The sequence below is a fragment of the Babjeviella inositovora genome, assembly GCF_001661335.1.
Source record: "Babjeviella inositovora NRRL Y-12698 unplaced genomic scaffold BABINscaffold_3, whole genome shotgun sequence".
In the NCBI taxonomy this organism is placed as follows: domain Eukaryota; kingdom Fungi; phylum Ascomycota; class Pichiomycetes; order Serinales; genus Babjeviella; species Babjeviella inositovora.
This window is the reverse complement of record NW_017566840.1, coordinates 1127441-1155149: the sequence shown is the minus strand read 5'-3', so window position 1 is coordinate 1155149 and position 27709 is coordinate 1127441. Positions and strand designations below refer to the sequence as shown.

Below are 27709 nucleotides of genomic sequence, written 5' to 3'. Positions count from 1 at the left end.
TATTTATCTGATCCATTAAGCAAAAAAAAGTAGATTGTGACTAGAGAGCCCGAGACTGTAAAAGGCCAGTGTGTATTGTTAGTCCACTTCTGTGTATTAGAGGTTCGCCATAGAACGGTTCAACTAGTTCATAAAGTAGCTATATAAGGGTGAATGTCTACTAAATGGATTAGAATTGTAGCTAAAAACTACCGATAAGCCTGGTTTAGAGATACTTGTGTAGATTTTAAATATTGTAGACGCTTCGGTTGGCCTGTCAAGCGACTAGAAATCATCCGTGCCTCGCTACTCTGAGGATGTTTAGAATGTTCAACTATAAATATACGTCCATTAAAGTAGAAAAGCGGCAGGGCGTCTCCATCATAGACATAAGTGACATTCCAACGAGAGCAGGAACTATCGATCTACAACCGCCCTTCACGTTTGGATTTTCTTCGCAAATCCTCGATTACCCAAGTGGCCTCACGCAACCCACTCATCCATGCGCCATGGGCACATCCGTTACCGTACACAATCGTGTACTCCCCTGCAAAACGGATATTTCCGTATCCTTCATTCAAAAGAGAAATGGCCTCGTCTTGAGGTAAGTCTCCCGGCTCAGCAGAAGAGTACGTGGCGAGCGCATACGGATCCTGAGTCCACTTTGTAGTCAAAATGCGTTTTGGTTTTGGAGGATCAGCTACTTTCGACAATTGAGCCACCATAGGCTGCATGATTTCCCAAATCTTTTCCGCAGACGCAGTTTCAACGTGCTGGGTCAAGGGGGCCGCGATGATCGCCAAGAGAGCCGGTTTTCCGGCAACCGCATGGTAGTTCACAAACAAGATCGGGTAAGACCATGGTTTCGGGTTGGTATCAACCGTGATAGTGCGCGGGTCACCCTTCATCGATAACCGTGGGGCCTTCACGGAGATGGTTTCAGGGCTGGAAAGACACAAGAAGCGGTCCAAAGACTTGTCCCAGAACACAGAGTCGAACTCAAGCACGATTTTGCCCAAGGAGGCCACGCTCATCTTTTGGAACGTGGACACAATTCGGTGCGGAAGCGAGGGGGTCCACTTGACCGAGTTAGGCTGCGACGAAGGCAACGATAGCACCGCCTGGGGGATGGTCACAATCAAGTAGTCGCAACTAAAAACAACACCTTCGCCGTTTGACCTGGCAGCAACGCGGACACCAAAGTCAGTCTTGGTGATACCATGAACAACCGTATTCTTTCTGATCTGGGCTACGGGAAACTCTTTCAACTCGTTCTGGAACACCGTGTCGAAGCCATTAGTGACAAACGCGTTTCTGCCCGCGTGGGCCATTTCACAGCACTCTTTGGCACTGAGCATGTCCCAGGAAGCCCCGAACCACAATTCAAAGAAGCGCGCCAACTGTGGACTGTACTGCCTCTGCACTGGTGTCAAGAGGTGGCCGTAGGCCGCAAGGTATTCCTGGATGATCGCGTGGAGGGATACATCAGGCTTCTCCGGGTTTTGGCTGTACGTGAGTGCAATATACGCCACAATCTCCTCGGATACCGGCTTGAGCTTGGCAAACGTTTCGTCAATGTAGCCCTTCTCGGTGATAACCGCCATAGGGCCATCGTCGAAGAAGAACCCCGACCCCGCCTGGTTCTTCAACTCTTTCTGGTACTTTTCGAAGAGCGGATTGTCGAGACAGTCGTGGAACCAGGAGGCGCCAATGTCGTATGGCGTGTCGGTGGACCTATCGGTATATATTCTGCCTCCGAGCACGTTCTTCGCCTCTAGCACAAGGCAATCGATGCCCTGTTTGTGGAGTTCCGCGGCAGCTTTGATACCAGATATTCCCGCCCCAATGACGAGGACTTTGTGGTGGTTAGGTCTCTGCATGGATAAAGTGGAGACAAGATAGAAGAAAGATGATGAGTATGAATGCAAAAGAGAAATGCACACGAGGTTATGTACTTTTGAGACCTGTCAATGGCTTGCGGGGAGATAAGCTTCCTCTTCGTGTCTTTTCCCGCCGCACCCGCGCGCCAAGCTCCGTTAGGAATTTCGAGCCGCGAGATCGCATGGCAAAACGGTGATCTGAAGATGGCCTTAATACTAGGCAGCGAGTGTAAGAGCAAGCCACACAAGGCTAAACTATAACGCCCCTTTCATGTAAAGCTGTAATGACCATTCACACCAAACTATAATGACCACTCACACCGTTTAGAATCGTTAGCTTATCCTATATCCTACATATAATACAGGATGAAAAAGTAACTGTTTTATCTGATGCTTAACACCGTTATCCTCCGCGAACTTACGTCTACTCTGCATAACCACGACCCCGTTCCCTAAACCAAAGTATGCTATTTCTCATCCCTTCTTGCTTCTAACACACATAATACCTCAAACATCAAGCCTCGGGGAAGCAGTATTCTTAAATATCCTGACGATTAGTATAAGACATGGATATGAGTCACGAAAAGCGTGGACAGTGTCCCGCGCCTAGAGACAGAAACACATCGCTAAGGGCCACCCTATACGCCGGTGTACTACTCAATCTTTTGATGTTTTTCTTTCAGTTTCTGAATCTCCACCACACAGTTGTTAGCTTTGTCCACCCTGGGATCAGCATCATTCCTAAACGCCCGGCTACGGACCGGGGTTCCCCTCAGCCACTCCCCTACATTGATGCACAAAACGCCTCTGCTGTTTTCAATACAATTCACGGAGTTTTAAAGCAAAAGAGTAACGACTTGGGCCCTGTGGGAGTGAGCTTTTTCCCTGCGTTTTTACCTCAAGGTACCTTCTTGTATCACGGAAACTGGAACGGAAGGGCCCCACGGGGGTTGGAGTGGGTGGCGTTGGACTGGGAGTTTTCGTACAACTTTGCCCAATTTCCCCGGAGGTACAGACCTAGTGGGCCTTCACCTCCTCTGGAAAATCCAAACAGCAACAACACGGGCAATGGAACGCCTCCTCTGTTCCTTAGAGAACTAAACGCCTCATTGCTAACTTTCCAAACGCTCAAGCCATGGACCAAGCTTGTTTATCTCGATGGTGCTTCTGCTGCTAAGAGTACTACCGGAGAAATGGATCAGCAGTTTTTGTTGGCGAAAACAAAGTTTGACCCTACAAAAAGAGTTGGGGAGCGCATGTTGGCAGAAAAGATCTGCGAGTGGGGGAAGCCTTTCGGCCTTGATGGCGTAATTAGGCTAGAAATTGGCTACGAAATCATTGTCTGTGACTTCTCAGACCAGGTTGAACGAGGTGGCATGAAATTAATCGCGCATAATGCCTTACCTGACCCTGTTGAGGTAATTGGATTCCCAGAAGAGGTTCCTGGCGCTTCTATCACATCGGACAAAGGTAAGGAACTAGCGTTGTCCAGGGAAAGATCACTCATAGTGGACGCATACGAGGCAATGGCGGGCTACGAGCACATAAGAGCCGCATCGCTGGTTTATAACCGCGAGAAGAAGGTGCTAGTGGATTACTCCAAAATGGTCACCCCTTTGAACAAAACTTGGATCTCTCCAGACACTTATAGAAGAAGAATCCATAACATAAGCGAGGAATTGCGAGATAAGTTGATTCTGGACCTTGAAGCTCAGTTAATTGACGCCGATGGAAGGTCATTTATCATGGGTACCGATTGGCAGTTGATTACCGAGAGGGTTGTTGAAAAGTTTGGCCCAATCCTTATGATCTTCAACCAGACCTACACTAACTATCTCCACAGCTCTAATCCAGAGGAAGAACGCTTTTCCATCTTGGCCAGAAATATTTCTACACACTCCTTCACCTTTTTCAGGCGGTATTCTCCTGGGAGGGACCATTCCTCTCCAGAAAAGTGGGAAGCTGCGAAACAAGCTATGATCGACGATTACTCTCGTGGATTCACCTCTTTGCTGTCTGAGTCAGATATCCTCATTGCGTCTTCGGTGAATAAGATAATGAATCTTATCACTTCAGAGATTTTCGCTCAGTTTGAGTTTTCAAAGTCAATTTTGAAGGATATCTACGTGGAAGAAGCGCCTTTGAAGCATCATGCACTGGAAGCTATCCACCATTTCAATTCTCTCAATGCCTTGCTAGACCTTTTGCAATGGACATTGGATTATAGATGCTCCACCACTTGTGGCTGGGATCAGTTCTGTTTCATTCCTTCGTGGGGGCCCGGCCCTTTTGGCTGGGTGTCAACTGATGGGACATCGCCACGTAACGACCCTAAAGAGGAAGATATACCGGGCTTTGAGTATACCGAGGGGTTGGGATTCCGAATTAAGAAGGAATGCATATGTGTGGGATATAATGATTTGTTGAGATTTGTGTGACTGAGCCTGTTTACACCAGTAATACCTACTTGAGAACCTATTTTGACGATGTAGAGTATCGTTTTTAGCATCTGGATTGCCATATGGATGCAAAAACGCATGATTTATTCAAGTCTTCTGGAAAAAAAGCGAAGAGGGATAAAGGAGAGTAGCCTATCCTGGAAAATAGATTCCAGAGGTATGAATAGAGGTGGTTTATCTGTGACGGAAATCAAAACCGAATGTTCCGATCCAGTAGGTAAGTATGTGGGGTATTGCTGAAGTACTCCATGAAAACCAAAACAGCTAAACCTCGAGCAGACCAAAGATCGGAGCTCTATTAGCCCGAACTAACCAACGAAATATTTCACCCAGAACTAAAAAGAAAAGCTTCCCCACCAGGAGTCGAACCTGGAATCTTCTGGTTCCAGAAGTGGTTACATATCGTAGCCAGACGCCGTGACCATTGGGCCATGAGGAACGAAGCTTGAGGGTACGTGCACCTCGCCATTTGTGATCGCATTTTGGTTCAACTTACAAGTTTGAAAGAAAACAGCCATCAGCTCTTAATCAATACTAAAGCATAGAAGTAGTGGTGGGAGTTGTCGTATACAATGGTATTTGTTTGTCATAGCAAAAGAAAGAGAATTTACCCGATATTCAAATTTGTTGAATTTATTAGTATATATTTATATATAATCATGGCTAATCGGAGAAATGTATATGTAAAAATTAAAATAATTAAGTAAATACAAATATGTACTTATCAATAGAGATATACATACATGTCTATATTGGCTTCCAATCAGACCTTCACCATACACCTTGTAAGGAACTATTTTACATAGCATTATATTATCCTCAGTTAACGGTACACGGCGAAACAACGGGGTCAAATTTGGGATGTGGAGATCTCCGAGCTTTAGATTCATTTAAATTGAAAGATTTGAGAGAATGGCTAAAAGTTCCTGTTTGATCAGCGAAATAGAGGGTTGATAATGTTTAACATTCAATATTAGGCAGATGCAAGGGTGTTTTGGAGGAAATTGTGTGTGATATACATATCAAAGTTAATCTTGTTTCTACCAATTAATGGGTAACCGCACGTCACAGAGGAGCAAGATAAATATAAACCTCTTAAAGGTTTAAACAAAGAATTTAGTGTTATCACGGGACAAGAAAAAAATTAAAAAGAAAGCTCCGAAACCGGGAATCGAACCCGGATTTGGGAGGTGAGAGCGCCCTGTGCTAGCCATTACACTATTTCGGATGAAGCTTGAAACGTGTTGCGGTAACCACAGTCTTAAATCACCAAAATTTTACGTCTTTCTTGTAGGAAGTATTGGATAGGCTCTTTGGACGACAGAAATTTAAAGAGCTAGCCAAGTTAGAACTATAGGAGCTGACTGTCAAGCCCCCTAAGACAATATGTGTGATAGCCCTCTTCATCACTGATGCAGCAGAAATAGAACCAGATCTGAATCAAATAAAATGTGTCTAGTTATCGAGGGGGTCAGCACAATAGCATATACAGTACAGATATCACGACACCAATACCTGTGGTACCTATCTAAGTGTCTACTAAGGTAATGCCATGAAGAATCACCGACCAGCGATGAACTCTCGTCTAGTAGGGTAGCCTAGATACCATGCACTAGAGAGTACGTATGCCAGCCATACATCCTCTCCCCAAGTCGCTCCTTTGTTTATGGAAGATCAGAGTTCGTGTGAAATTGTTCGTATGCATTCTTCGGAGTCGAAAGATCACCTTGCCATGTAGCCTAAAAGGTAGACTGCGAGATGACTCAAGCTCTCGAATGAGGACGAAATGCTGATCTTTGCTGCGAAATCGATATCAAGTATCGACGGCACTTCTCAGCCTGTCAGAGTAGTAGGGGTCGACCTTAATGGCATGGATACTATTGAAACACAAGAGGCACTAAATCCAATAGGCTGACATGCCTCAAACGCTGATTCTCAAACCGTTTGAATTTCAAGATGGTACGTTCCGACTGGTGGTAAATGAATACTCTTCTTAACCCCCAAAACATTCCCCTCTCAATACCAATATTTCCCTCTGGTAGTAGCCATGAGGTTTGGATCCTAACAGTCATGTGGACCAATACTGTAGCCATTACGCCTACCCTGGATAGACAGCTGCTTTTCCTGTAGCTCCCTCTAATTATTGAGCTTGGATTCATAGTAGTGACTCTTTGTTGACATCCATAAATTGAAACCTGCGTCGAAGACAAGTGTACTGAAATATCTCGAGGGAGGGTTGGGGATCGTATTACACGGATACCTTGGACTGCGAACGGAAATACATAATCTCATATTGAAACTCACACGTGCACAGCTTTAATCTCAAAGTGAGCGTTGGATAACAAAACCCCCTTATATTGGCTGAACCCAAAAGAACGACTGGATGCCTGATACAGGCGATAGTAAGCTAGAATACATACATTAGAATATATTTATGACGCCAAGCTAAAACAGAGCTTGTGTGAGTGGTATTTCGAGGCATTGATTATAAATCCGACTCTTGGTTTTGGGTTTTGAGGAAGGCGAGGTGCAAAACACCTCGGGATTACGACGCCTTTTTTGTGGTTATCAAGTTTAGATAAAAAGTCACTGATAAATTTCAATACTGCCGTTCGTGCCCAACGGTCAAAGCCAATAAAGAGAATACCACATGGTATACAGGAAGCATCTATCCAGAGACGAAGAGAAACCTTTACCCAAGGCTTCGAGATCATCGACACAGGCGATTGTGCAAAAGGTTAGAATAAGTGTACATAAGGTCTCCAGAGCAGTCGGCATGTTTTAAGCTTTTAGGGAATATATCAGGTGTAAAGAAAGCTTGGCTACACAACTAATAGAAGAATCAGGGGGCTGTCTAAAGTGTATGAATCCAGAAGAGAGTAATCGAGGAAAGTTCAGAAATACAGTACATACAAATTTTGCGGCACCTCCTAAAATAATTTAGCACCTAGATTAAAAAAATGCATGGCGTTATACATAACTAGATATACCCCGACTCTGTGATAACGCATGTGTAATATACGGGAATCGTAAGGCGAGAACATGCACTAGTCATTCAAGGAATCGTGTACATAAAATATGCGCAGAAGCCTAAGCAGTATAGGCAGGTAAGTCGGTACCAGAATATCGAAACATATCCCATACAAGTGAGAACAGGATGATATCCAAAAACGAAGCTTCATAAGTACCTTCGGACAGTAATAGATTACAAACAGGTACAAAACCTTTGCACCGACACACCAAGATTGTACTAGATATTAGAATCTAAAACTGCAATTAGTGATTTGGATCGAGATCAACCTATAAGAATAGAGCTAGCAGTGGATTTCGTATTTCTAAATATGAACAGTATTACAGAGAGTTGGAAAGAAGGACTCCGCCAAGGGATTACACACTGACACCAAGATCTGTTAAAGATTCTCAGTCTACTCAGTCAAGTCAGTACAGTGAGTCATTACAATGGTCATTAATTTAAAATTCCATTCGAAGAAAAAGATAAGCAATTATACATGAGTTTCTCGTGTTTGTAGAGATATCTGTTCTGACTGTACCCAACCTACAGAGGTAGTCGCGTCAAGGGAAAAAAATACAACTCGAACTACGTTAAGAAGCCCATGTTAATTCTATTTGACAGTATTATATCCAGGGATATCAGATGAGAAACCTGCAGAATATCTCAGTTTATTGAGACAAAAAACGCTCACATATGCGAAGGAGTATCCTCAAGGAAGAGACCAAGGAAAGTAATGATTACTTACAGCTCAATCTCAAATACATAGGTTGACAGAAAAATTTGAGAAAGAAAGAAGAGTAGAGGCAGATGAGCATAATTCTGGTTTAACAAAACCACTTCAAAGGCCGATCAGAGCTATTAAGTGAATTAACTGCATATAAATATTCATGATACGACTTCAAATGGACTTAAACATCTGGTTGCACATTATTAACGTCCTAGGCGATACGTACATGAACGAGAAAAGGTAGACCGATAACAAATAGAAGCTATTGTATGTAGGTTACTTATCATTGACAGGCCGTAGGTGTGGACACAAGGGCCAAATTTTGTACAATCCTACTATTTAATGTTAAGCAGACAAACAAGAAAAGTGATTTCCTTAGAAAAATAGGCAAAATATCCAGGGTCGGTTATCTAACCAATGGTACAGTTGAAATATGCTTCTGGTTCTATCTTGTAAATTCTCGCTGACAACAGCTTAATTTTGATCTTGGAAGGTGCAATCCTTACATTATAACCGATACATTCATCCGCATAGAGCGAGTGTTACTTACTAATCGTCAACTGAATAACCACCCGCTATGTGTCATATTTAAAACACCATAATGGAGTTCTGTGATTGAAAACGAAATACCAAACACAATAAATTAGCATACTTAGGAAGTTCAAAGGGGACAGTTCCGATACCTAGCCTTCACAATAAGAAAATGTTAAATATTATGGAAAGGACTTAGCTGTTGGACAATATTCCATAAATCAATTAGATTAATTAAAGGCTCTTGGAGGTATGATATACATTATTTAATTTTAAAGGATTACTATCGAATATAATTCCCAATAAATATCATGTGGGTGGTCGCAGAGCGCTTCGTATGGATAGATAGGGCGGAGACAGTATTTACTACGGTAAAAGTCATAAAAAGTATTACTTGGGAAGCTTACCATTAGAGTAGAGAATAAAAGCGGGCTCCAAGAGTTACCATCACACCCATTCGATATCTTTCAAAAACACATTGGGTGTTTATGCGATGTATCAATCAATAAGATGAAACCATACAGATATCGGAGTTTTTAGTTCAATGTTAGATATGGAGATAATCAAGTATCTTATAGCACGAGAGTTTCACAGAAATGATATTTGATGTAGTGATCTGACATAGATAACTGACCCTATTGATACATATAATCGCATTGTAAGTGGTGTCCGATATTCACAACCTGTGTGATAGTCCGCAGTACATCAGTCTTCTAGTTAACTAAAAGATGAGACACGAGGGAGTCTGGGACTCCGGTGAAAATAGGGGTAGCAGAATTCGAACTAAATATGTACGAATCTTTGATCAAGTATGAATTGCGTTTCGTATACTAGTAAAGAAGGTACGAGGAACAATTTTGATTTGGAGAATATCGCATACTACCTATGGATATACCTATTATAGTATTATAGTGTCGTTTATTGGACTACTTAGGAAATACGGGAGTTAGAGAATTTACCCGCTTTACTGATTGAGTAAGCTAAGGATAAAAGCTTAACGTGGGTCATTATTCGGTATGGCTATTTTCCAAAGTGATCCATTTTGTTGCATATTTGCTGATGTGACGCGCTAGTGCTTGCCGAAAACTTATCCTAGGAATCTAATACGGATAATAGAAGAACCTCTAGGATGAATATGTTGGGGATTAGCGTATATTATTGATAAAGTAGGTGACAGGACCCGAGACCTTATATGAGCCTATGGTGACTATCTACATAGGATTAGCAAAGTGCTTTGTTCCTCGTTCATTTATCATACTGCTATGTAACCACACGTTGTGTATAGATGTTACGACACATAAGCTCGATGTCTGTCGTATATTCAAGAGATGGGCCGACTTACGTAGAACTCCATACCTTTAAATTGAGTATATTGTAGGCTTGTCAAACGGAGTGAGTGACCCAACTGAGCCTGCAAGTATTCATCAAGCTCGTAACAGATAAATATGTACAGGAGGTAGGCCGAGTATTTTAGATGAATACTATTTGATTGTTATGGTTGACATAATAGTATGATAATACATGAGAGCTTTCCTTATAACAAAATATAGCGACTAAAGGATCATTCAACCTGGGACAGAGGTTACTTAAAATTAAGAAGTAATGTTCAATTAATTTTATGGATCACTATTGATGTAGCATCTGCACCAACAGTAAGTTTGATAATTAAGATTAGCATTTGGTTGAGTCCCTAGAGATAGAACTAACTGGCTATGACAATATGCCATGTACCATTTGAAAGAAATAGTTTCCTTGATCGCACATGCATATATAAGGGTTAAATTATGGAAAGTATCCCTTCAGTATATTTCCCTAGTGGGATGTATGTCTGAATATTGTCTTCTTTATGTATATCATGCCGATCATTCCGGGTGTTTATTGAGCATGAGGTGTTACAATGCATAGCAACCACATTATCGGCCCCTCCGTAATATTTTGTAAATCAGAACTTTCACCGTAGTTTTCTTTGTATGGATTCAGAGGTTAGGCACAGATATCTATTAAGCTATAGCTTTATTGGAGCTAATGGAGGCGTTAGGAACTCGCAACGGATAGCGGTTACCGTTACAGAGTGTAATGGCAATATTATATAGTAGGAGCTACATGGGTTTTATCAGTTATATTTCTAATCACATATTCGGCATTCCTCTATTCTAAGTGCAATATGGATATGTATTCTAAATACAGCTATTCAAGTGGGGTTTGAAATATTTTTGGGACCTCTAGGATCGCGGATAGGTGGATTCCATACAAGCTTTCATGTCAAAAATATGTTACAATCAATATTTATATTCATGGTTCAGGGTATTACAAAAAACGGACATTATATAAGAGAGCAATTATAATTCTTGAAGCTGCAGTTCGTTACAGAGTATTCTAAGGTCACTATTGTGTGTTTGATATTCAACTGGCACTCCCAAAGATATCACCTTTTAACTATTCCTTACTGAGAAAATCTCATCTCTGATAAGAGTTGCCACTCTTTGAACCATAATATTCCTGTATCACTCCAGGGTTTTCTGATAATCCCAGTACTAACTTTGTGACGTGCAGTAGTGCCAATTAGCTGTCGAATGGTTGAAATGATTTGAGTTGGATGACACTCGCTGAAAAAAAACTGCAACTGAATTGAACTCTACTATAAGCTTTAGATATATTTGAGTGATAATCCCCAATTATCTTAGGTCACATGTATATCGTATACGACATAGAAATGACAGCCACAGCGCTAGGTTTGAGATTTATAAAATACGCGGCCTTACTCCGTACTGCCAACTAGTTTTCTGTTCTGTTGCAGAATGAGAATCAAGATCTATACGTTGTAATTACGTACTATGATACTTACAAATCGATTAACAATGTCTTATTAATTGATACATGCTGTGATGACTTGTTTTATTGAACAAACCACAATTAGCATGTTTGGATTCTAGGATTTTAGGAAACGCTATATGATGAGGTAACTCGAAGGCTAGCATGTCTCATATTGCCTTAGATTTACCAAATTGAATGATGTACGATGCGTATACGGATAATGATGAAGTGTTTCCAGCTGAGTAGTATCAGTTTGTTCTGGTATAGCTATTATTTTCATAGTAAATGGTCTACATTTGTGATTTCTACCCAAACTAGTACACCTCTATTTTAATATGATGGCGTATATTTTTATGCTCCTAATATTATCGTCTGCGAGTATTTTAGTCTCATTTTCAAGCGCTAGGAGTTTTACCTCTTGGGATTATTCAAATAACCCATACTTAATTGGTTACGTATTTATAAGTAGGCCAATACTAGAGATTGCTCTATTTCGCAATATCCTCAGACCTGGCCAAGTAAAGCTGTATTACTATCAGCTCATTCACGTTTTGATGGGTGTATACCCATAGTGATTTTATATGGCTAATTTTCTTGTGCTTTCTTCAAACACTGAGTTCTCGGACTTTTAATGTTCTATGCTAGGTTTATGTCATCCGGCTTTTTCAAGGATGCTCAGATTGAGAATTTGTCTGCGAAATTTGTTCTCCGTGGAAATTACACAACTCGAAGTAGTCTATATATGAGTATTTTAAGGAGGGCCCTTTACGCACTTCTCATAGATGTGGAAAGGATAATTATCAATTGAATCTGATATGTTGAGACCATATCTACTTACATTCTGGTGGCCGTTCTTTTTCAGTCTATCTGTCCGCGATTATGGCATAGTATCTGTTTTGAAATTATGCCGCGGTTTCCTGCTTTTCAGGGACGTGAGATTAAGTAACGACAAAGATTGTTTTATCCATAAACTACTATATTTATCGGTATTAGTAATGCCTGTTTGCCAATTTTTTCTATAGGATAGATTGTATTGTATAAATAGTAGGTTGCTCTACCATTTAACGAGACCTGTATTAGCTTTAAAGAAATGATCTACTGATAGATTAGGTCAGCTGTCCGTACTTAAGTACCTCTTGGTAGTACAACATACCATAGTATGTCATATGGAATTCAAAGCGCCGTAAAACTTTCATCGGGAATATTTCCCAGGCCACGCTACTCATCTCCTCTATTTGTTTTATCGATTCTAGTCCGTTAATTCCCTTTCAATTGCTTCTACAAAATTTAATGGAAGCTTCATAGAGACTGTAAATCGTTGATATCCATGTTTCTCCGTAAAATTCTGTCATTACCCGTCTCCAGAGATATTATTAGTAGCGAACACCGTAGGTATATAGCTTTCAACTATTGATATATTCTGAGTATCGTAGTAAATACTATCCTTAACCTGCTGTTATTTGGTCAATGTTATAGAGCTAATTTCCCCATTGGAATTTTTGAGATATCTCTGGTAGATGAATATATCAGATAGATAAGCTATTTATCTGTCGCTAGTTTTGTCAGTTGGTATTATTCTGTAGTAATGTTTTATGTCTGATATCCACATGAGAACGCCTGAAGCAATATTAGGCAGTACTTTTTTGAATTAGTGTACTATGTAAAAAGTTATATTGGAGTTATCCAGTTTAGTTTTAGTCTACTCTGTTGAGACGTTTATTTTGTCTTACATTGCATATATTGCGTTCGTTATCCACTAGGTTGCCAGGTTTGATGATGCGTGCTATTTTTATATTTGGCATGTTTCCGTATTGCTCCTAAGGCTATCTATCTACCATCACTCACTAGCCTCAAGTCCCCAGCCTCCAGCTTCCGGCCTTTGAGTCTTCAACACAGATAATAGCTTCCAAGAGTCCTAAGTTGACTAAAATCAACACTATTGTCAAGAAATTTTGATCCACTAACTTAGGTGAAGGTGAAGAGTAAGTTTCTGTCGGAGTGTACCAATTCAGAGCCTGAGACATGCTCAGCTTCACTTGGGTCAAAAATTATATTATTTCCTTGGAGCTGACAATTGCCTTAGGTTATATCAAGGTCTATCTATGCATTAAAGTTGATTAAATGCACTGTTAGCGTTAATGTAGCAGATATTAGCCGACTTCGGTATTGCTATCGTTCCCAGGATCCCCGTGGGCAATAAAATGTTTGTAGCACCGGGGCACGGCATTTTCGCCACGGCCCACTTAACTGGGAAAACGGTGAGCTAATCTTGTACCTCCTATGTTTTCTATTTTATGATCTTCGCTTTCTAGATTTTAGATACACTAGCTGCTGCATGGCATGGCCTTTCCGCTATTTTGTAGTGGCTATACTACATTAATTTAGAGAATTCTATAATAGCGGAGTTTTCGGTATGCCTATTTTTTTTCTGGTACATATCGTACTCTTTCGCTAAAACCGCGGCTATCGGTTCGGTAGATAAGTATCTTTTCCATGACCGTCTCTCACGTTAAAGCCTGTTACCTGTGATTGGTACTGAAAAAGCCTGGGATTTTGCTTATCAGGCGTAGGTATTTTACTATACGCATTGTTGGTATTCCCAGATATATCTGGCGTCACGCCACCAGGTCTTCCGGAGGTGACTTCTGCGAGTATTTCTATGTACTAGACGTCGCCCCGTGGTTTATCAGGCCTGTCTTTGCTGGAAAAATGACTGCACATCTTACCCCCTAAACCCAGACACGTGCTTTCCAGTACTATTATCCTTGAGCTCCTAGGAAATCGGCATACGGCATATCTTTACCTCACCCCGTCGAACGGTTGCGCGAAACCTTTTATCCCTCCATGGCTGGGCTCGCCTAGCTGCACGAACAGAAGCTTGAAGCTTGTTTTCCTATTCTCTAAGCACCGGAATTTAAGCCTCCTTCGTGCCTCCTCAATCTCAAACCATGGACCCTACATGTTTCTCCATTCGTATAGTTTCCGAACAGTCACGTAGCACGGTCAAAGTTGATTTCTGTTCCTAAACCTCAAGAAGTTGTACTGCCATTGTAGACGAGCAGAGAGCTAATATTCTGACCCGTTGCACCAGGGTGAAAGTATTTCGACTGGTACAAGTAAATAATTCTTGGCACGGCTCGTTTTAGCCACAGGAAGGGAACGTGTAAATTTCACTTACAGGATATGCCTACGCTTGTGCTAGTTTTATTCGTGCGTCAAGTAGTGACCAGATACGAGGGAAATAGTGGAGTTACGCCGGGCCACCCCACTTCCGCATCATTCACCATGATACGGAGTTCGTAAATCCCAGATAGTGGTGTATTTGGTGACTCGCCCGACACTTGATTTTAGGATTTCGCACGGCTCACTAGTTCCTACTATTTTACCCCTTGTAGCCCGTTTTAACGGTTAATAGGGTTCATCTGCAGAGACCCTGAAGGTAACCATTTGATGTTCGAGTCTCGTTTCAGCTTTTACTTGGACACTTTATAAAACCCTTTCGTATCTGATTGGCAAATTTTTCTTGCACATGAATAGTCGAGGCAAACCTCTTGAAGGCTTGATCTGCTTTGAAGTTGGCGCATCCTAACATCTATGCACCGCCGATCTCATATGCATAGCCTAAAACTATTGTAGCACATCGCTCCCAGATTAGGTTCACCCTGTAGATTCAGAAACCCTTCGACTCGCTCAATGGGGCATTACGATAACACCTCGGCTTGGATTTCCAGGGAAACTCAGGATTTCATCCTTTATATTTTTCACATGCTCTTGAATGCCACAGCATCTCTTGGTCGCGCTAATTTTGCAGGCTTAGCATCTGCATTAACACATATGTACAGTACCAATATCGATAATCGCTCATAAACATGATATACCGGGTAATCCATTAATTAGAATACGGCATATAGGGTCCTACTTCAACCCTCAATTGCCTGGAATGCATATAAAAGGGTCCCTTCTTGCACCTCTTGATTATCTGGTTTATGAGCCATTACACTACACTTTCCCGAAATGAAATCAGCTTTGGTCAGCTTGGGATTAGCCCTTCAATTTTTAGCGTTGGCATCACCTGTCGACTGCCTGCTTTTCGGTCCTCAGGTCCAGTTGTCCAACAAAGACACCATCACCGGTAACTATGAACTTCTCAGCAACCTTGAGTCCTACTTGGGTATTCCCTTTGCGGCTCCACCGGTTGGAGACTTGAGGTTCAAGCCACCCCAGCCCTACAGCGCAAGTTTGAACGGCTTCAAGGCCACAGCCTTTGGTCCATCTTGCCCTCAAATGAACCCAGTGGCGTCCTTCACCGATACTTTGCCGGAGGCTGCTGCGAACTTGGTGATGCAATCTCCTTTGTTCAACGCAGTTCTTCCTCTGTCTGAGGATTGTTTAACCCTCAATGTTTACAGAAAGAGGGGTCTCTCATCTACCGCCAAGTTACCAGTGATGTTCTGGATCTTTGGTGGTGGTTTCGAAATTGGTGGCTCCAGCACATACTTGCCGCAACAGTTTATGGCGCAGGGGGCTCTCCAGGGTCAGGACTTTATCTATGTCTCTGTCAACTACAGACTTGCTGCCTTTGGGTTCTTGGGAGGAAAGGAGATCAAGGCCGAAGGCAGTGGTAATGTTGGGTTATTGGACCAGAGACTTGCCTTACAGTGGGTGGCTGACAATATTGCTTCGTTTGGTGGTGACCCAGACAAGGTTACTATCTTTGGTGAATCGGCTGGGTCCATTTCCGTGGGCCACCAGATTATTGGTAACGGTGGTGACAATACCTACAAGGGAAAGCCATTGTTCAGGGCCGGTATCATGCAGTCCGGGTCTCTTCTTCCAACTGGGGACATTGATTCGGCATACCCACAACGGATTTTCGATACCGTCGCCAACGCTGCTGGCTGCGGTGCTGCCTCTGACAAGTTGGCGTGCTTGAGAAGTGTTCCTTTCTCTGTGATGCAAGCTGCGAGTAACTCTGTTCCTGCCATGTTTTCCTATGAATCCTTGCAATTATCCTACATGCCAAGACCGGACGGTGGTTTTATTCCCTACCAACAGATGCAGATGGTTGCCGATGGCAAGTACGCGAGAGTGCCATACATCATCGGTGACCAAGACGATGAGGGGACTCTTTTTGCTCTCACCAACTTGAACGTGACCACCGAAGCTGAAGTAAGAGCGTATATTGGTAATGTGTTCCCCGGAATTTCATCTTCCCAGATGGATCAATTATTGACATTGTACCCACAGGATGTCACCCAAGGCTCTCCTTTCGGATCTGGTATCTTGAATGTGTTGACGCCGCAAAATAAGAGAATTGCAGCTTTCCTTGGTGATGTGGTTTTCCAAGCCCCAAGAAGATTTATGTTAAACCACACTCCGGACGTTAATAGATACACCTTTAACTCCCAGCAGTTAAAGGGCCTCCCAATTGCCGGTACGTTCCACGCCAATGACATCATCTGGCAATATTTCGTCCCTGGTTCTGGGTCTTTGGTTTACCGTAATTTGTTTATTGCGTTTGCCAACAACTTGAACCCTAACAGTGGTGGGTTGTTTACCTTGACCAACTGGCCGCAGTACCAAAATACCAATGCTCTTGCCAACAACATGATGTATATCAATGCTGTGAGCATTTTCACCGGAAAGGATAACTTTAGACTGGCGCAAATGAGCTTCCTCAACAACAACTACCAAGACATTTTAGCTTAGGCAGAGATGGGTGTATTTTTAGACTCTTAGAATATAATAATATATCATCGTTTATGTTTATTTTTAAATTCCCAATCAGAACCTTAAATAGAGACACTATACCTCAGGCTAGGTGAAGGTACGTAGCTCAGACCCCTAGAAATTAAGCCCGCGCTAATGAGGTTTTTCAACTAAGTTGTGTTCCTTTTCTATGAAATTGCAGCTGTTTCCCCTTCGTTTGTGGTAACTTTCTCACATGTTCATTCGCTCAGGTGTCTCAGGACCCCAAGGAAAGTTTAGGTGTGGACCACCTAGGAATCAGCTGTGGTTATGTTTAGCCCTTAAAAAAACGGAAAGTTTGCCCTACATATACAATGGGTTAAAACCTCCACAAGCTCTGAGTGTCTTTTCTTTGCTGTCAGCACTCACCAGAACTCGAACGTCTCTCCTGGTTCTGCACTGAACTCAGACAAAAACATGGCTTCTTAGGTACCTGCATCAGTGTAGTATAGACATATCCTCTATCGTCAGATAATGGCCGTTTGGCCGAGTGGTCTAAGGCGTCTGACTCAAGATCAGATCTCGTAAGAGGCAAGCGTTCGAACCGCTTAGCGGTCATTATTTTTCGTCACGTTTTCTCCCTGAGTAATTTTTCCCTCCTGCATTTTGCCCAGACAGAGTCAAACTGTCTAAATTAGGATAATCGATAAGGGATCATATAAATACCGACAGACCTACAGATCTAACTTCCTTATCCTCTGTTCCATACTCCATCCTATCCCACACTATGTCTGACTCCTTGACCTCAACCAATTTAAACAACATCTTGCCGCTTGTCGCTAAGGGCAAGGTGAGAGACATCTACCAGTCAACCTCCGACTCCTTGTTGTTTGTTGCTACCGATAGAATCTCCGCGTACGATGTGATCATGACGAACGGGATACCGTCAAAGGGGAAGATCTTGACCAAGCTCTCCGAGTTCTGGTTTGACTTCTTGAAGCCAACCATCCCAAACCACCTTTTGGCCAAGACCGACGCCATCTTCGAACAGTTGCCTAAGGAATTGTCTGAACCCCAGTACAAGACTCAGTTGGAAGACCGTGCGTTGCTTGTGAAGAAGTTGAGATTAGTGCCGTTGGAGGTTATTGTTAGAGGCTACATTACCGGCTCCGCATGGAAGGAGTACAAGAAAGAGGGCACCGTCCATGGGTTGACCGTGCCCCAGGGCTTGCAAGAGAGCGAAAAGTTCGCAAAGCCAATCTTCACCCCTTCTACAAAGGCCGACCAGGGTGAGCATGACGAAAACATTCACCCGGACCAGGCAGCGGAGATTGTCGGGAAGGAATTGGCGGACAAGATCGCTAAGATTGCCATTGAGTTGTACACCCGCGCACACGACTACGCCCTCACCCGGGGCATTATCATTGCCGACACCAAGTTTGAGTTTGGGTTGGACGAAGGGGATAACTTGGTCTTGGTGGACGAGGTTTTGACACCCGATTCCTCCAGATTCTGGAACGCAAAGACCTACGCCGTCGGCCAGTCCCAAGACTCCTACGACAAGCAGTTCTTGCGCGACTGGTTGACCTCCAATGGGTTAGCGGGCAAGGATGGTGTAGCGATGGACTCTGAAATCGCCGCCAAGTCTAAGGAAAAGTACGTCGAGGCGTACGAGTCTTTGACCGGTGAAAAGTGGGTTTAGATACTTGGATATAGATGCTTAAATATTATTTGGAGAGTGTAGGACAGGGTTACACATATCAGTGCGAAACAGTAGGGGGGGCAAGTGAAGGTGATTGTAAATCATTTCCTGGATAGATGAAGCTTTCATAGCTTTGTATGGCTGAAGGTTGGCTCGATCCAAGCCGATTATCGCTCTTTTCCCACGTATCCTGATCAACACCGCTTACGCTACCAAACTTGATGTTTCCTCCGTTTCTCACTGTGCCATTTCCCTCACACTGCTTATTTCGAAGCACTTGCCAACTCCTGATGTCTATACGTTATGGGGTCCTAGTGCCTTCACACACCCTAGTCTTTTTAATCTTATATTATTATGTACATGATATATTCCCCTACGCAGCGGTGACATCGGCAAGCTCTTTGACGGGTCTGGCACCAGACACAACCTGGAAGAGGTTTTCCTTGATAGCGGCTGGGAAGTTGACGTTGCCGTCAATGGCGAGGGCCGCGGCCTGGGCGTTCAACGCGATGTCCGCACTCTTGTAAGCCTTTGGGTTGAACTTTACCTGGGTGAGTTCTCCAACTACGCACTTAGCAACGGCCTCAGCCGCGATCTGGGAGGCTTGCTCCTTCTTCTCAACAGCGGTGTACATGGTGGAGGTATTGAACTGTTGGATCTCCTGCTGGGCTCTCAAGAGGCGCGACTCTGGGCTGTAGCCAAAGACAGATCTGCTGGCCTGTAAAAGCTGGACGCGGTCCATTACATCTGGCACGAACGGAGTACCTGGGAACTCGCACGCTGGCGGGTTGATATTTCTGGTTCTCTTGTTGGAGACCTTTGGACCGGCTGGCTTTTTGCCCTTAGCGCTCTTGTTGTTACGGTTGAATGGCTTCTTGTTATCTTTGGCGGTCCCGTTCTGGAATCTTCTGCCGGAGGGCTCCGCTCTGGGGCCAGCGGCCGCAGGGCGTCTGAAGGTCTGAGCCTGAGACTGGGTCCCGGCCAGAGCAGCGCTCACTGGCTTGTTCAAGTTACTGATGACCTTGTCAAAGAAGGCATCAGTGGAGCGCGCAGTGGACGAGAACGAACGGACACAGGATCTAAACATTTTTTGTGATTGGTGTGCTGTTTGGTTGAGATTGAGTAATACCTAGATTCCGATTTTTCACCCGGTTCTTTTTTTGCAAAATAAGGTTGGAATGAGAGTCACGTGGTAGCTGAAAGAAGATCACGTGTGGTTGGATGAACAAGTGGGCGAGGTCGGGAAACGTGCAGGTTGAATATGAAATATACAATCTCGACCTAAACCTATGGATTTGTTATTAGCTTGAGATTTTCTAAATGGGGGATTAAAAATGGTTTAAAATGGTTTAAATTAATTTATTTCTCTAAAAACACTGAGACCTTGAAACTGAAATCGATAACGGAGAGGGATTGTGTTAAATTGAGCAGTACAACGTTTGCATACACCGATTAATTACGCATATCGTTTACGTTTAATCATTAATTCACACATCTAGTAGCTATACCACCCACAATTACCTACTAAGAAACCAAGCAATTACCAGAAAGCTTGACTCCTGGCCTCTCTTCAGAGTCTCCAAAACTTCTCTCCTCTCTCAGCTCTCTTTTCCTTTACCAAAGTTTTCCGGATTTTTTATGCTTGGCCGCATACTTGCGCTTCTCAGAAATCTCTCTGATCATCATAGACAAAGCCTCCTCGATTCCAGCGTTCGTGGACGCACCTTCCATGGTATCCACACCAATAAACCCACAGCCCCAGGAGGCCGCAAGCCGCTGACCCTGCTTCACCAACTCTGGCGAGGCAAGTTCACTCAGGCTGTGAGTGCAGACAATAAGAATCGGCGGTGTAGAGTTCATAGGGTCATTAAAGTTGATATCGTACATTTTCATCTGCAGGTTCACTGCACGCAATTGCTCGCGTCGCTGCGCCAACTTGACCTCATCTTGCATGACGGCACGGCGGAAGTTATACGATAAGGAAAATACATCAGACTCTTTTCCCTCGTTGAAGCGTCTTTTGTAGTCAACAAACTCGACCCACGCGTCACTGAGGGTGTTTTTGATCGAATCCAAGAGGTCAAGCGACGTCTGCTCCCTCTGCGAGTCTATAGCCCCATACGACGGTGGGTTGAGTGACGGCACCGAGCTATACATGAAGATGTAACCGTCAATGCTCCCGTTCATCTCAGAGGCGCCGGAGGCTACGAGAAGCGGGTTGGTGGAGACAGGTTGTCTGGGGGCATCCGCCAACTTCCGTAACACCTCCTTGCCCAACTCACGATTTAGTGCCACCTCTAAGTATGGTACCACCGAGTGAGGCTTGAAAGCCGGCGTATCGATCAACTCAACGGTCACAGGAGTGATTAACGGCGGTTTATATGTCAAGAAAGCGCCGGTAGCGCCAGTCGCTCCAAACGACGGCGTCGCTGAGAGGTCTTCGTAGCCGTAGATATCGTTCCGCGGATGGTACGAAATGTCCCCCTTGCTTTTGAACCTCTGATCGAGTGGAGTCGCTTTTGTCGGCAAGTGTTTCGTAACAAGCGGGCTGAGGAGAATGCCCTTCTTTGTGCTCTCCGTCACGAGGAACTCAAGCGTGCACGCCTCATCCAACATGGCACGTGCAAGCGGATCAGACGGCTGGAACAACAGTAGTGACGACTGGATTGACTTTGTGGGGTAGTACGCCTCGGTCGTCTGGGGGGAGGAAGAATGGTACTTGACGCCGCGTGCGAACGTAGTCTTGCCCACCCGTTCTGCCCCGAGAAGCGAGATCCGCAACGGCTTTTGGTGCTGGTACGGGGTCATTTACCAGAATTCGCTTCTTGAGACCAGATTCACTGAAAAACTAGGCCAGAGCTTGGTTGAGGTTTGGGTGGGGCTCGTGCTAGAGTATCTATCTGTCCGATATAGCGGGGAATATCGCGAGCGCTTATCCGCAGGAATGGACGAAAAATTTTGACAGGAGGGGTAACAAAGTCACGTGCCGCCGTTGAACGGCTGTGCAGACGTATCGGGGGTGAGTTCTAGGATCTTTTGGCAAACTGTTATATAAATGTGTGATGTCTACCTATATACCATGTGTTTTATTTAACATAAACAGGTTTTAGATAAACTTCTATGTGTATTTTTATACGTATATATTCTATAATATAATATGTTATACATATATATTCTATAATATAATGTATTATACATATACGCCATAAATATCGTGTATTATACATATACGCCATAAATATCGTATATTATACTTACACACTGTAATGAAAGTACATTTTACACTCAGAATATATATCAAACAGATCACATATTTACCATAAATACATTACATAAACTTTGTGATAATATGGCCAACCCTTCGCCTTTATAACCAAATACTCAAGAATCTTAGCGCTTCAATTGCTCTTCGATTTTGGCCAACATGCCTAAGCCTTCAATATACGACTCGCTTACTGCATCCACAGATATCTCTTCCAACTCACGTTCGTCGTAGTTTGCATTGAGATACTCCATGTACAGCTCTGCCTTCTCGCCCACTTCCTGCTGATAACTCCAGCTAGCTTTGTAGGCGCCACCCATCGCACAGGCGTTGGAGACATCCACGCGGTAGTTTTTGGATGCCCCCATGATGGAGGCCATTTTCTTGACGATAGAGGGGTTCTGGGATGCTCCGCCCACAAAGAAGCACCGTTGGGGAGTAGAGGTCAAGGAGTTCAAACCCTGCTTCTTTCCGTCAGTGTAAAGGTCGCCAAAAGCGGCCAAGTAGGTGCTGTTCAAGCGCTCTTGTTCCTTCGCGCTGTACTGGGAGCTCGCCATCATGAGCCCGGATCTGAGTCGACAGCTTAAAGCCTGAGATTCCACAATACATCTCACATCATCTTCAAAAGTCCAAGTGGAGTCTCCCGGGACAAGCGTCTTTCCGTCGAGGGTATATCTCATAGTCTGGGCAGCCGCGTTGGGCGCAATTTCACCCAAGGGGAAGTAGACCCCCAATTTCTTGTCAAAGTTGCTGGAGGCGTCTAGCACCGCATTGAACGTGTCCCAAGAGCCAGATTTATCCCCATTAACCGCGTCTCTCACCTTCTCTCTGGCCAAAGACCCGTTGCAGTAGCAGATCATCCCCATGTAGTGCCTGTCCATCGTTGGGTGCATGAACAAGTGATACACTGGGGACGGGTTGTATGACTCGGTGACCAAGAGCGCGGTGGTGGAGGTTCCCAAGGAGATCAATAAATCGTTTCCTTGCAAGGGTAAGGCAAGAATAGTGGCCAAGTTGTCGCCGGTGAAGGCAAAAACCTTGCACTGGGGCGAAAAGCCATACTTCTCAACGTAGTACAGCGAGACGTTCCCAACGGATTGGTGTCCCACCGGCTCTACAGCACCTAGTTTACGCTTCAAGGCTTCAACCCCGGCGCTGGTGGTAGCTCCGTCCGCGGAATCCGCTTCCGGGTGGACCCCGGCTGCCAAGCTGAGTAATTCCGCGTTGTACTCGCGTTTCACCACGTCGTACAAGTTCATCCCGCAGGCGTCACTCTCCTCAATCCGGGTGATGTCGCCTACCAACAAGCTGCTCAAGAAACTGGACACGAGCGAGATTCTAGAGGTGTTTCTATAGTACTCGTTCTCCGCTCTTGCCAACTTGCGGATCTGCAAGCCGGTGAAGCGGTAGTGCGCCTTGGAGCCGGTGATAGCTGCCAACCCGGCCTCTCCCCCGATACAGGTTTCAAAGGCCCGGGCCTCTTCTCCGGTGCTGTGGTCCTGCCAATTCGGGCTCATTTTCCAGGCAAACGCTTCCTCGAGCTGGTAAAGCAAGGATCGATCGCTGGATAAGCCCTGCAATGAAGATTGGCCCGTCTGGGACCAGAACACCGAGCCGTGTTGCTGACACGAGCCGCTAACTCCCTTGACGTTTTGGAATGGAAAGTTATCTCTAGCCATAGTGTCGAGAGTGTATTGCAAGGCTTCCACCCACATCAATACGGGAGAGACAATCTCTCCAGTTTTGTCATTGGCGATGACACCCTTGGATACCCCGTATTTCTGGGAGTATTCCATGTCAAACTCCACATGGTAGGTCTTTACGTGTTTTAAAGCAGCATCGGTGATAGAGATTTTCAATTGTTGGGTGGACAAGTCGAACCCGAGGAATAAATCTTGATCTATGGACATTTTTCGTTTAGTTTTTAATTGTTTTTGGTGGGGTTTTTTGGATTAATATAAGAGCCTCTTGTAAAGGAAAAAAGAGATTACAACAGAATTTCAATCTTCTTGGGCTTCAACCAGACAACCGGATTCTTGTTAAAATACGGCCAGGCTGGAACAATAGCAACGAGGGTCAACACAAAGACCCCGGCAAACGCGTAGATGGTATTGATAAAGCTCTGGGAGACGAAACCGACGAGCACAGAAAGGGCGGCACCGCTGAAGAGGAGTAGGTTGGTCAAACGGTTAGCTTTTCTTTGGCCAACAAAGTCAATTGGGAATTCGATGAGGTCAGGAAGAGCGTCCATGGGAAACGGGGTACAAAGAGATGGATGTATATATATATATAGGTAGACGGGGGGAAGTGCAGTTGGGGTTCTTAAGCTCGGGTGGTGTTGAGACCGAATTTCCGCCACGTAATTGTGCGTAGGGTGCGGCGCGTCGAATCACCCGGCTGAACTTCGAACCGAGAGGGTGCAGGATCTTGAGGGACGGTATGAGAAAGGTGTATAGCACGTACTGTTTTTTGAATATTTAAAATAGCGTATCAGAAGCAAGGTAAAATGGAAACGAGAAAGATTAGTTGTAGGTTTATATCCTTGAAGATTTCTTGGAGAACCGTAGTCAACAGTATCAGATGTAGATCGTCACTATAGGTGAGACGGAGATCACTTTCAGAAACTTTTCAGAAATTTATTTCAGCGTTACTTTATCTCGTGGAGATACAGAAAAGTTTTCCCCAGATGCTAAAAGCTATTTTTATTCATATAGCACAAAATATGGGCAACTAACCTTTGACTTGAAGCGTAACGTAGCAAGGTATTACGAAACTGCGATTCCATCTCTGCAGCTTTCATACACAGTGTCTTACGTATGGTTTATCACCCGTTCAGCAATATAGTGGCTAATAAAATTCGAATCCACATCACTCCATCCTTCTCCTTTTGATTTTACTCTGAGATGCCTCCCGAAAAATAGCTGCGAGTTGGTCAAAACATTTCAAGTTCTGTTCTTGCAAAAGCTCATTTTGTTTCATGAGTGCACGAGAAACCTCCGAGTGCTGGTATGCTTGTCTCTGGTTCATCTCCATCAACTGGTCTATCAACACGAGAAAATGATGATCTGCCTCCTCCTTGATCTCATACTCACCAGAGAACTGAAAGGGGTTCTCTTTGAAGGCAAACCGGGAGCTGTGACCTAAGTCAAACTTTATCGTCGAACTCTCCTTGTTCGGAAGACCAATGCTTGGGGTAACCTCTCTTCCAAGCTCTAAACGTGGTGTACCAATTTGTTTCGACTCGCACCCTAGGGCAGTAGAATAGCTGTGAATTCCCAAATAATCAAACTGTTTAGGTTCTCCATTGGTTTCCGGGGGACTGCGAAGCACCTGGATCGGCTCCTGGATAACATTCAGTTCTTCCAGGATAGCTTTAGCCAGTATTTTTTCCTTCGTGATTGTCTTATGATCAACCATGCTCCTTTGGGTTTTGATTTCCTCCAGAAGTCTTGCCCATACTTTACCTCTGACTGCTTTTTGGGGATCCAGAGCACCACTCTCTATGTACTTCTTGCCGCGGGGACCAATAATGTGGTCAACTCTTTTCCTCAATCTCTCAGAAAACCACCCAGCTTGAGGGTTACGCTTATTAAGACTGTGAATAAGAAGCAGCATCTTTTCCCTGTAGGTGCTGGAATTGCTAGGGTAGATGTAAGGAGTGTGCTCAATAATCGATGCAAGCAACTGCTTGTCATCTTCAATCGTGCATTCATAGCCCATGGTAGAATGGTTTAGAGCGGATTTAAATGGGATTTGCTTGAAAGATATTTATTAAACTAGAAAGAAACCCAGGTTGTTTATAGTTGCTATTGATTAGGCAAAATGGTACTTTGATTTGGCGTGTGGCAAACGTCGTGTTTTGCTATGCAGGTAGGCACGCTTCAGGCATACAGAGAAAGCTTTGTGCGCATGCACGGTGGGAGGTGCCCATTCATTTATATATGTCAAAAATATTCTCAGTTGACTGCTGCTAATCTATCTTATTTTCCTTTTTGCAGTCTCTTTCTCTTACGGGAACCTTGGAACGCACTAAGAATTACCACAAGCTGGTCGATACACTTTTGGCTTTGCTGTTGAGACGACTCGTTCAGCCGCATGATGGCTCGGGTCATTTCCGTGTGTTGCTCTGCCTGTCTTTGATTCATGTCTATCATCTGTTGCATCATGGTGAAAAAGCGGTCGCTCTGGTTGCAGTTATGGGTGGATTCTGGGCTACCTCTGGTTTCATAGATCACATGACCATTGTTCTTGCTGGTATCCGATTCGTGGTATAACAGGCTAGAAGATGGAATATATGGCTCATCATTGTTTCTCGAGGTATATTCCCCGTTTCCTCTTTTTTTCAGAGACACATCTGCTTCATCACTACCGTTAGATTCCTTAGGAGGCTCTCTACCTCTGCTGGTTGCCATATTTGGAGCATCCATACTGGTAACCTTGTTCGGGATGCTACTCTTGCCGACCGCCAAATCCCGCTCGCCGCCTTCACTGATGGGTAAGATATCACCTGTGACGTTTTCCAGAAGAAGGTTATAATCCCCCATAGCGGCTACCGATAACGGCTTTAGGAGAGATTCCTCCATGCTAGACTCCTTATCACTTCTGATTTCTGCTTGAGGTAAATCGTCGTGCAGTGCCATTGTTTCCCGACTGATGGCTTTGTCGTTCTTGGCTTCCAGGATTCCACCGGACTCTGGCCTCAACTTTGTAGGGTTTTCCTGGTTTCCTTCACTCACTTGAGGGACCCCAGGCTGATCGGAGGTAGCATCTACGTACGGGGGCTCCTCGTCCGTCAAATCAGACGCTTGGTTATCTGTCAAGTTAGACGTTTGGCTACCAGCCACTTCGTCCTCAGCAGCATCCTGAGGACAAAGCACTTCCATGTCTTCTGCAGACTCATTTTTAACCATTATTTCATCAGGACTAGAAGATCTTTTAGCCATATTGCGCTCCATCTCCCTGAAGGCCGTTTCTTGGATGTGGATAGTGAGGACAAGCTTTTCCCATACCGCTGTCCTGGCCCTACGATCGGCATCTGAATGCACTCCCGACTCGTTGTGGTGTTTCAAGATGTAGTCAATACGGCTTCTCACCTTTTGGGGTACCCACCCCGCAATGGGTCTGAAGGCTTTGAGGTCTCTGGCGATCAACCGTATACCTTCCTTGTAGTTCTTTGACAAATGGGCCCAGGCAAACGGCCTGTGCTGATCTACCGCCATATAGAGCCTGTAGTCGTCATCAGCGGTGCAAAAGTAGACCATTACTACCCTCTCTGTATTTGTGGGAAGCCCTCAATGTGCAGTGGTGATTAGGATTTACTGCCTTGTAGCGTAGGCTGAAAAGTTCGCATGACGGACCTGCCGCACCGCGCACTAAAACCAACAACATGCAAGTCTGAAATATATCGAGCCACCCATTCGTTGAGCATTAAAACAAAAGGTTGAGTTGTCATATCGAGTTGAAGATTTAAAATTCGAGTACTTTTCTTTAATAAACCTTTTACTAAGCATTTAAGGAGCCTCCTGAGGTTTAATGGTTGGGGTATCTTCGAGTATGGCAAATCGATAAAAAAATAATATCGACGTCATCGCAAAGTTCTAACACGTGAGAAAATTTGATATCTCTAATTTAAGGCTTTGAAAAACAGAGGAATA

At 44.1% G+C, this 27709-nt stretch overlaps 10 protein-coding genes and 3 non-coding genes across 13 annotated transcripts; 4 read left to right on the top strand and 9 right to left on the bottom strand.

Annotated features, from left to right (window-relative positions):
• Positions 1–50: 50 nt before the first annotated feature.
• Positions 51–2150, bottom strand: BABINDRAFT_160727 (polyamine oxidase). Its single transcript, XM_019128410.1, has one exon. The coding sequence runs from the start codon at positions 1857–1859 to the stop codon at positions 405–407; it is 1455 nt and encodes a 484-aa protein (XP_018986710.1). The 5' UTR covers positions 1860–2150; the 3' UTR covers positions 51–404.
• Positions 2151–2527: 377 nt separating this feature from the next.
• Positions 2528–13359, top strand: BABINDRAFT_7177 (uncharacterized protein; the record flags this gene model as incomplete). Its single annotated transcript, XM_019132581.1, has 2 exons — positions 2528–4230; positions 13266–13359. The coding sequence occupies 2 exons, from the start codon at positions 2528–2530 to the stop codon at positions 13357–13359; spliced, it is 1797 nt and encodes a 598-aa protein (XP_018986709.1).
• On the bottom strand, positions 4667–4757 carry BABINDRAFT_t123. The gene has a single exon. It is a non-coding gene; the product is annotated as a tRNA-Arg (tRNA).
• On the bottom strand, positions 5475–5546 carry BABINDRAFT_t122. The gene has a single exon. It is a non-coding gene; the product is annotated as a tRNA-Glu (tRNA).
• A 2002-nt stretch (positions 13360–15361) lies between the features above and the next one.
• BABINDRAFT_60207 (uncharacterized protein) lies at positions 15362–17162 on the top strand. The gene has a single exon (XM_019132342.1). The coding sequence runs from the start codon at positions 15418–15420 to the stop codon at positions 17110–17112; it is 1695 nt and encodes a 564-aa protein (XP_018986708.1). The 5' UTR covers positions 15362–15417; the 3' UTR covers positions 17113–17162.
• Positions 17163–17627: 465 nt separating this feature from the next.
• On the top strand, positions 17628–17709 carry BABINDRAFT_t128. The gene has a single exon. It is a non-coding gene; the product is annotated as a tRNA-Leu (tRNA).
• A 169-nt stretch (positions 17710–17878) lies between these two features.
• Positions 17879–18793, top strand: ADE1 (phosphoribosylaminoimidazolesuccinocarboxamide synthase; the record flags this gene model as incomplete). Its single annotated transcript, XM_019132579.1, has 1 exon — positions 17879–18793. The coding sequence occupies one exon, from the start codon at positions 17879–17881 to the stop codon at positions 18791–18793; it is 915 nt and encodes a 304-aa protein (XP_018986707.1).
• Positions 18794–18871: 78 nt separating this feature from the next.
• Positions 18872–20132, bottom strand: BABINDRAFT_123834 (uncharacterized protein). The gene has a single exon (XM_019126958.1). It carries the CDS (start codon positions 19878–19880, stop codon positions 19167–19169), a length of 714 nt encoding a protein of 237 aa, XP_018986706.1. The 5' UTR covers positions 19881–20132; the 3' UTR covers positions 18872–19166.
• A 120-nt stretch (positions 20133–20252) lies between these two features.
• BABINDRAFT_160725 (uncharacterized protein) lies at positions 20253–21686 on the bottom strand. Its single transcript, XM_019128409.1, has one exon. The coding sequence runs from the start codon at positions 21599–21601 to the stop codon at positions 20408–20410; it is 1194 nt and encodes a 397-aa protein (XP_018986705.1). The 5' UTR covers positions 21602–21686; the 3' UTR covers positions 20253–20407.
• A 497-nt stretch (positions 21687–22183) lies between these two features.
• XKS1 (xylulokinase) lies at positions 22184–23965 on the bottom strand (the record flags this gene model as incomplete). The annotated part of the gene is made up of 1 exon (XM_019132578.1): positions 22184–23965. One exon carries the CDS (start codon positions 23963–23965, stop codon positions 22184–22186), a length of 1782 nt encoding a protein of 593 aa, XP_018986704.1.
• A 77-nt stretch (positions 23966–24042) lies between these two features.
• Positions 24043–24306, bottom strand: BABINDRAFT_33756 (signal peptidase complex subunit; the record flags this gene model as incomplete). The annotated part of the gene is made up of 1 exon (XM_019131649.1): positions 24043–24306. The coding sequence occupies one exon, from the start codon at positions 24304–24306 to the stop codon at positions 24043–24045; it is 264 nt and encodes an 87-aa protein (XP_018986703.1).
• Positions 24307–24923: 617 nt separating this feature from the next.
• BABINDRAFT_166054 (uncharacterized protein) lies at positions 24924–25775 on the bottom strand (the record flags this gene model as incomplete). The annotated part of the gene is made up of 1 exon (XM_019130390.1): positions 24924–25775. One exon carries the CDS (start codon positions 25773–25775, stop codon positions 24924–24926), a length of 852 nt encoding a protein of 283 aa, XP_018986702.1.
• Positions 25776–26035: 260 nt separating this feature from the next.
• BABINDRAFT_166053 (uncharacterized protein) lies at positions 26036–27316 on the bottom strand (the record flags this gene model as incomplete). The annotated part of the gene is made up of 1 exon (XM_019130389.1): positions 26036–27316. One exon carries the CDS (start codon positions 27314–27316, stop codon positions 26036–26038), a length of 1281 nt encoding a protein of 426 aa, XP_018986701.1.
• Between the last annotated feature and the right edge of the window lie 393 nt (positions 27317–27709).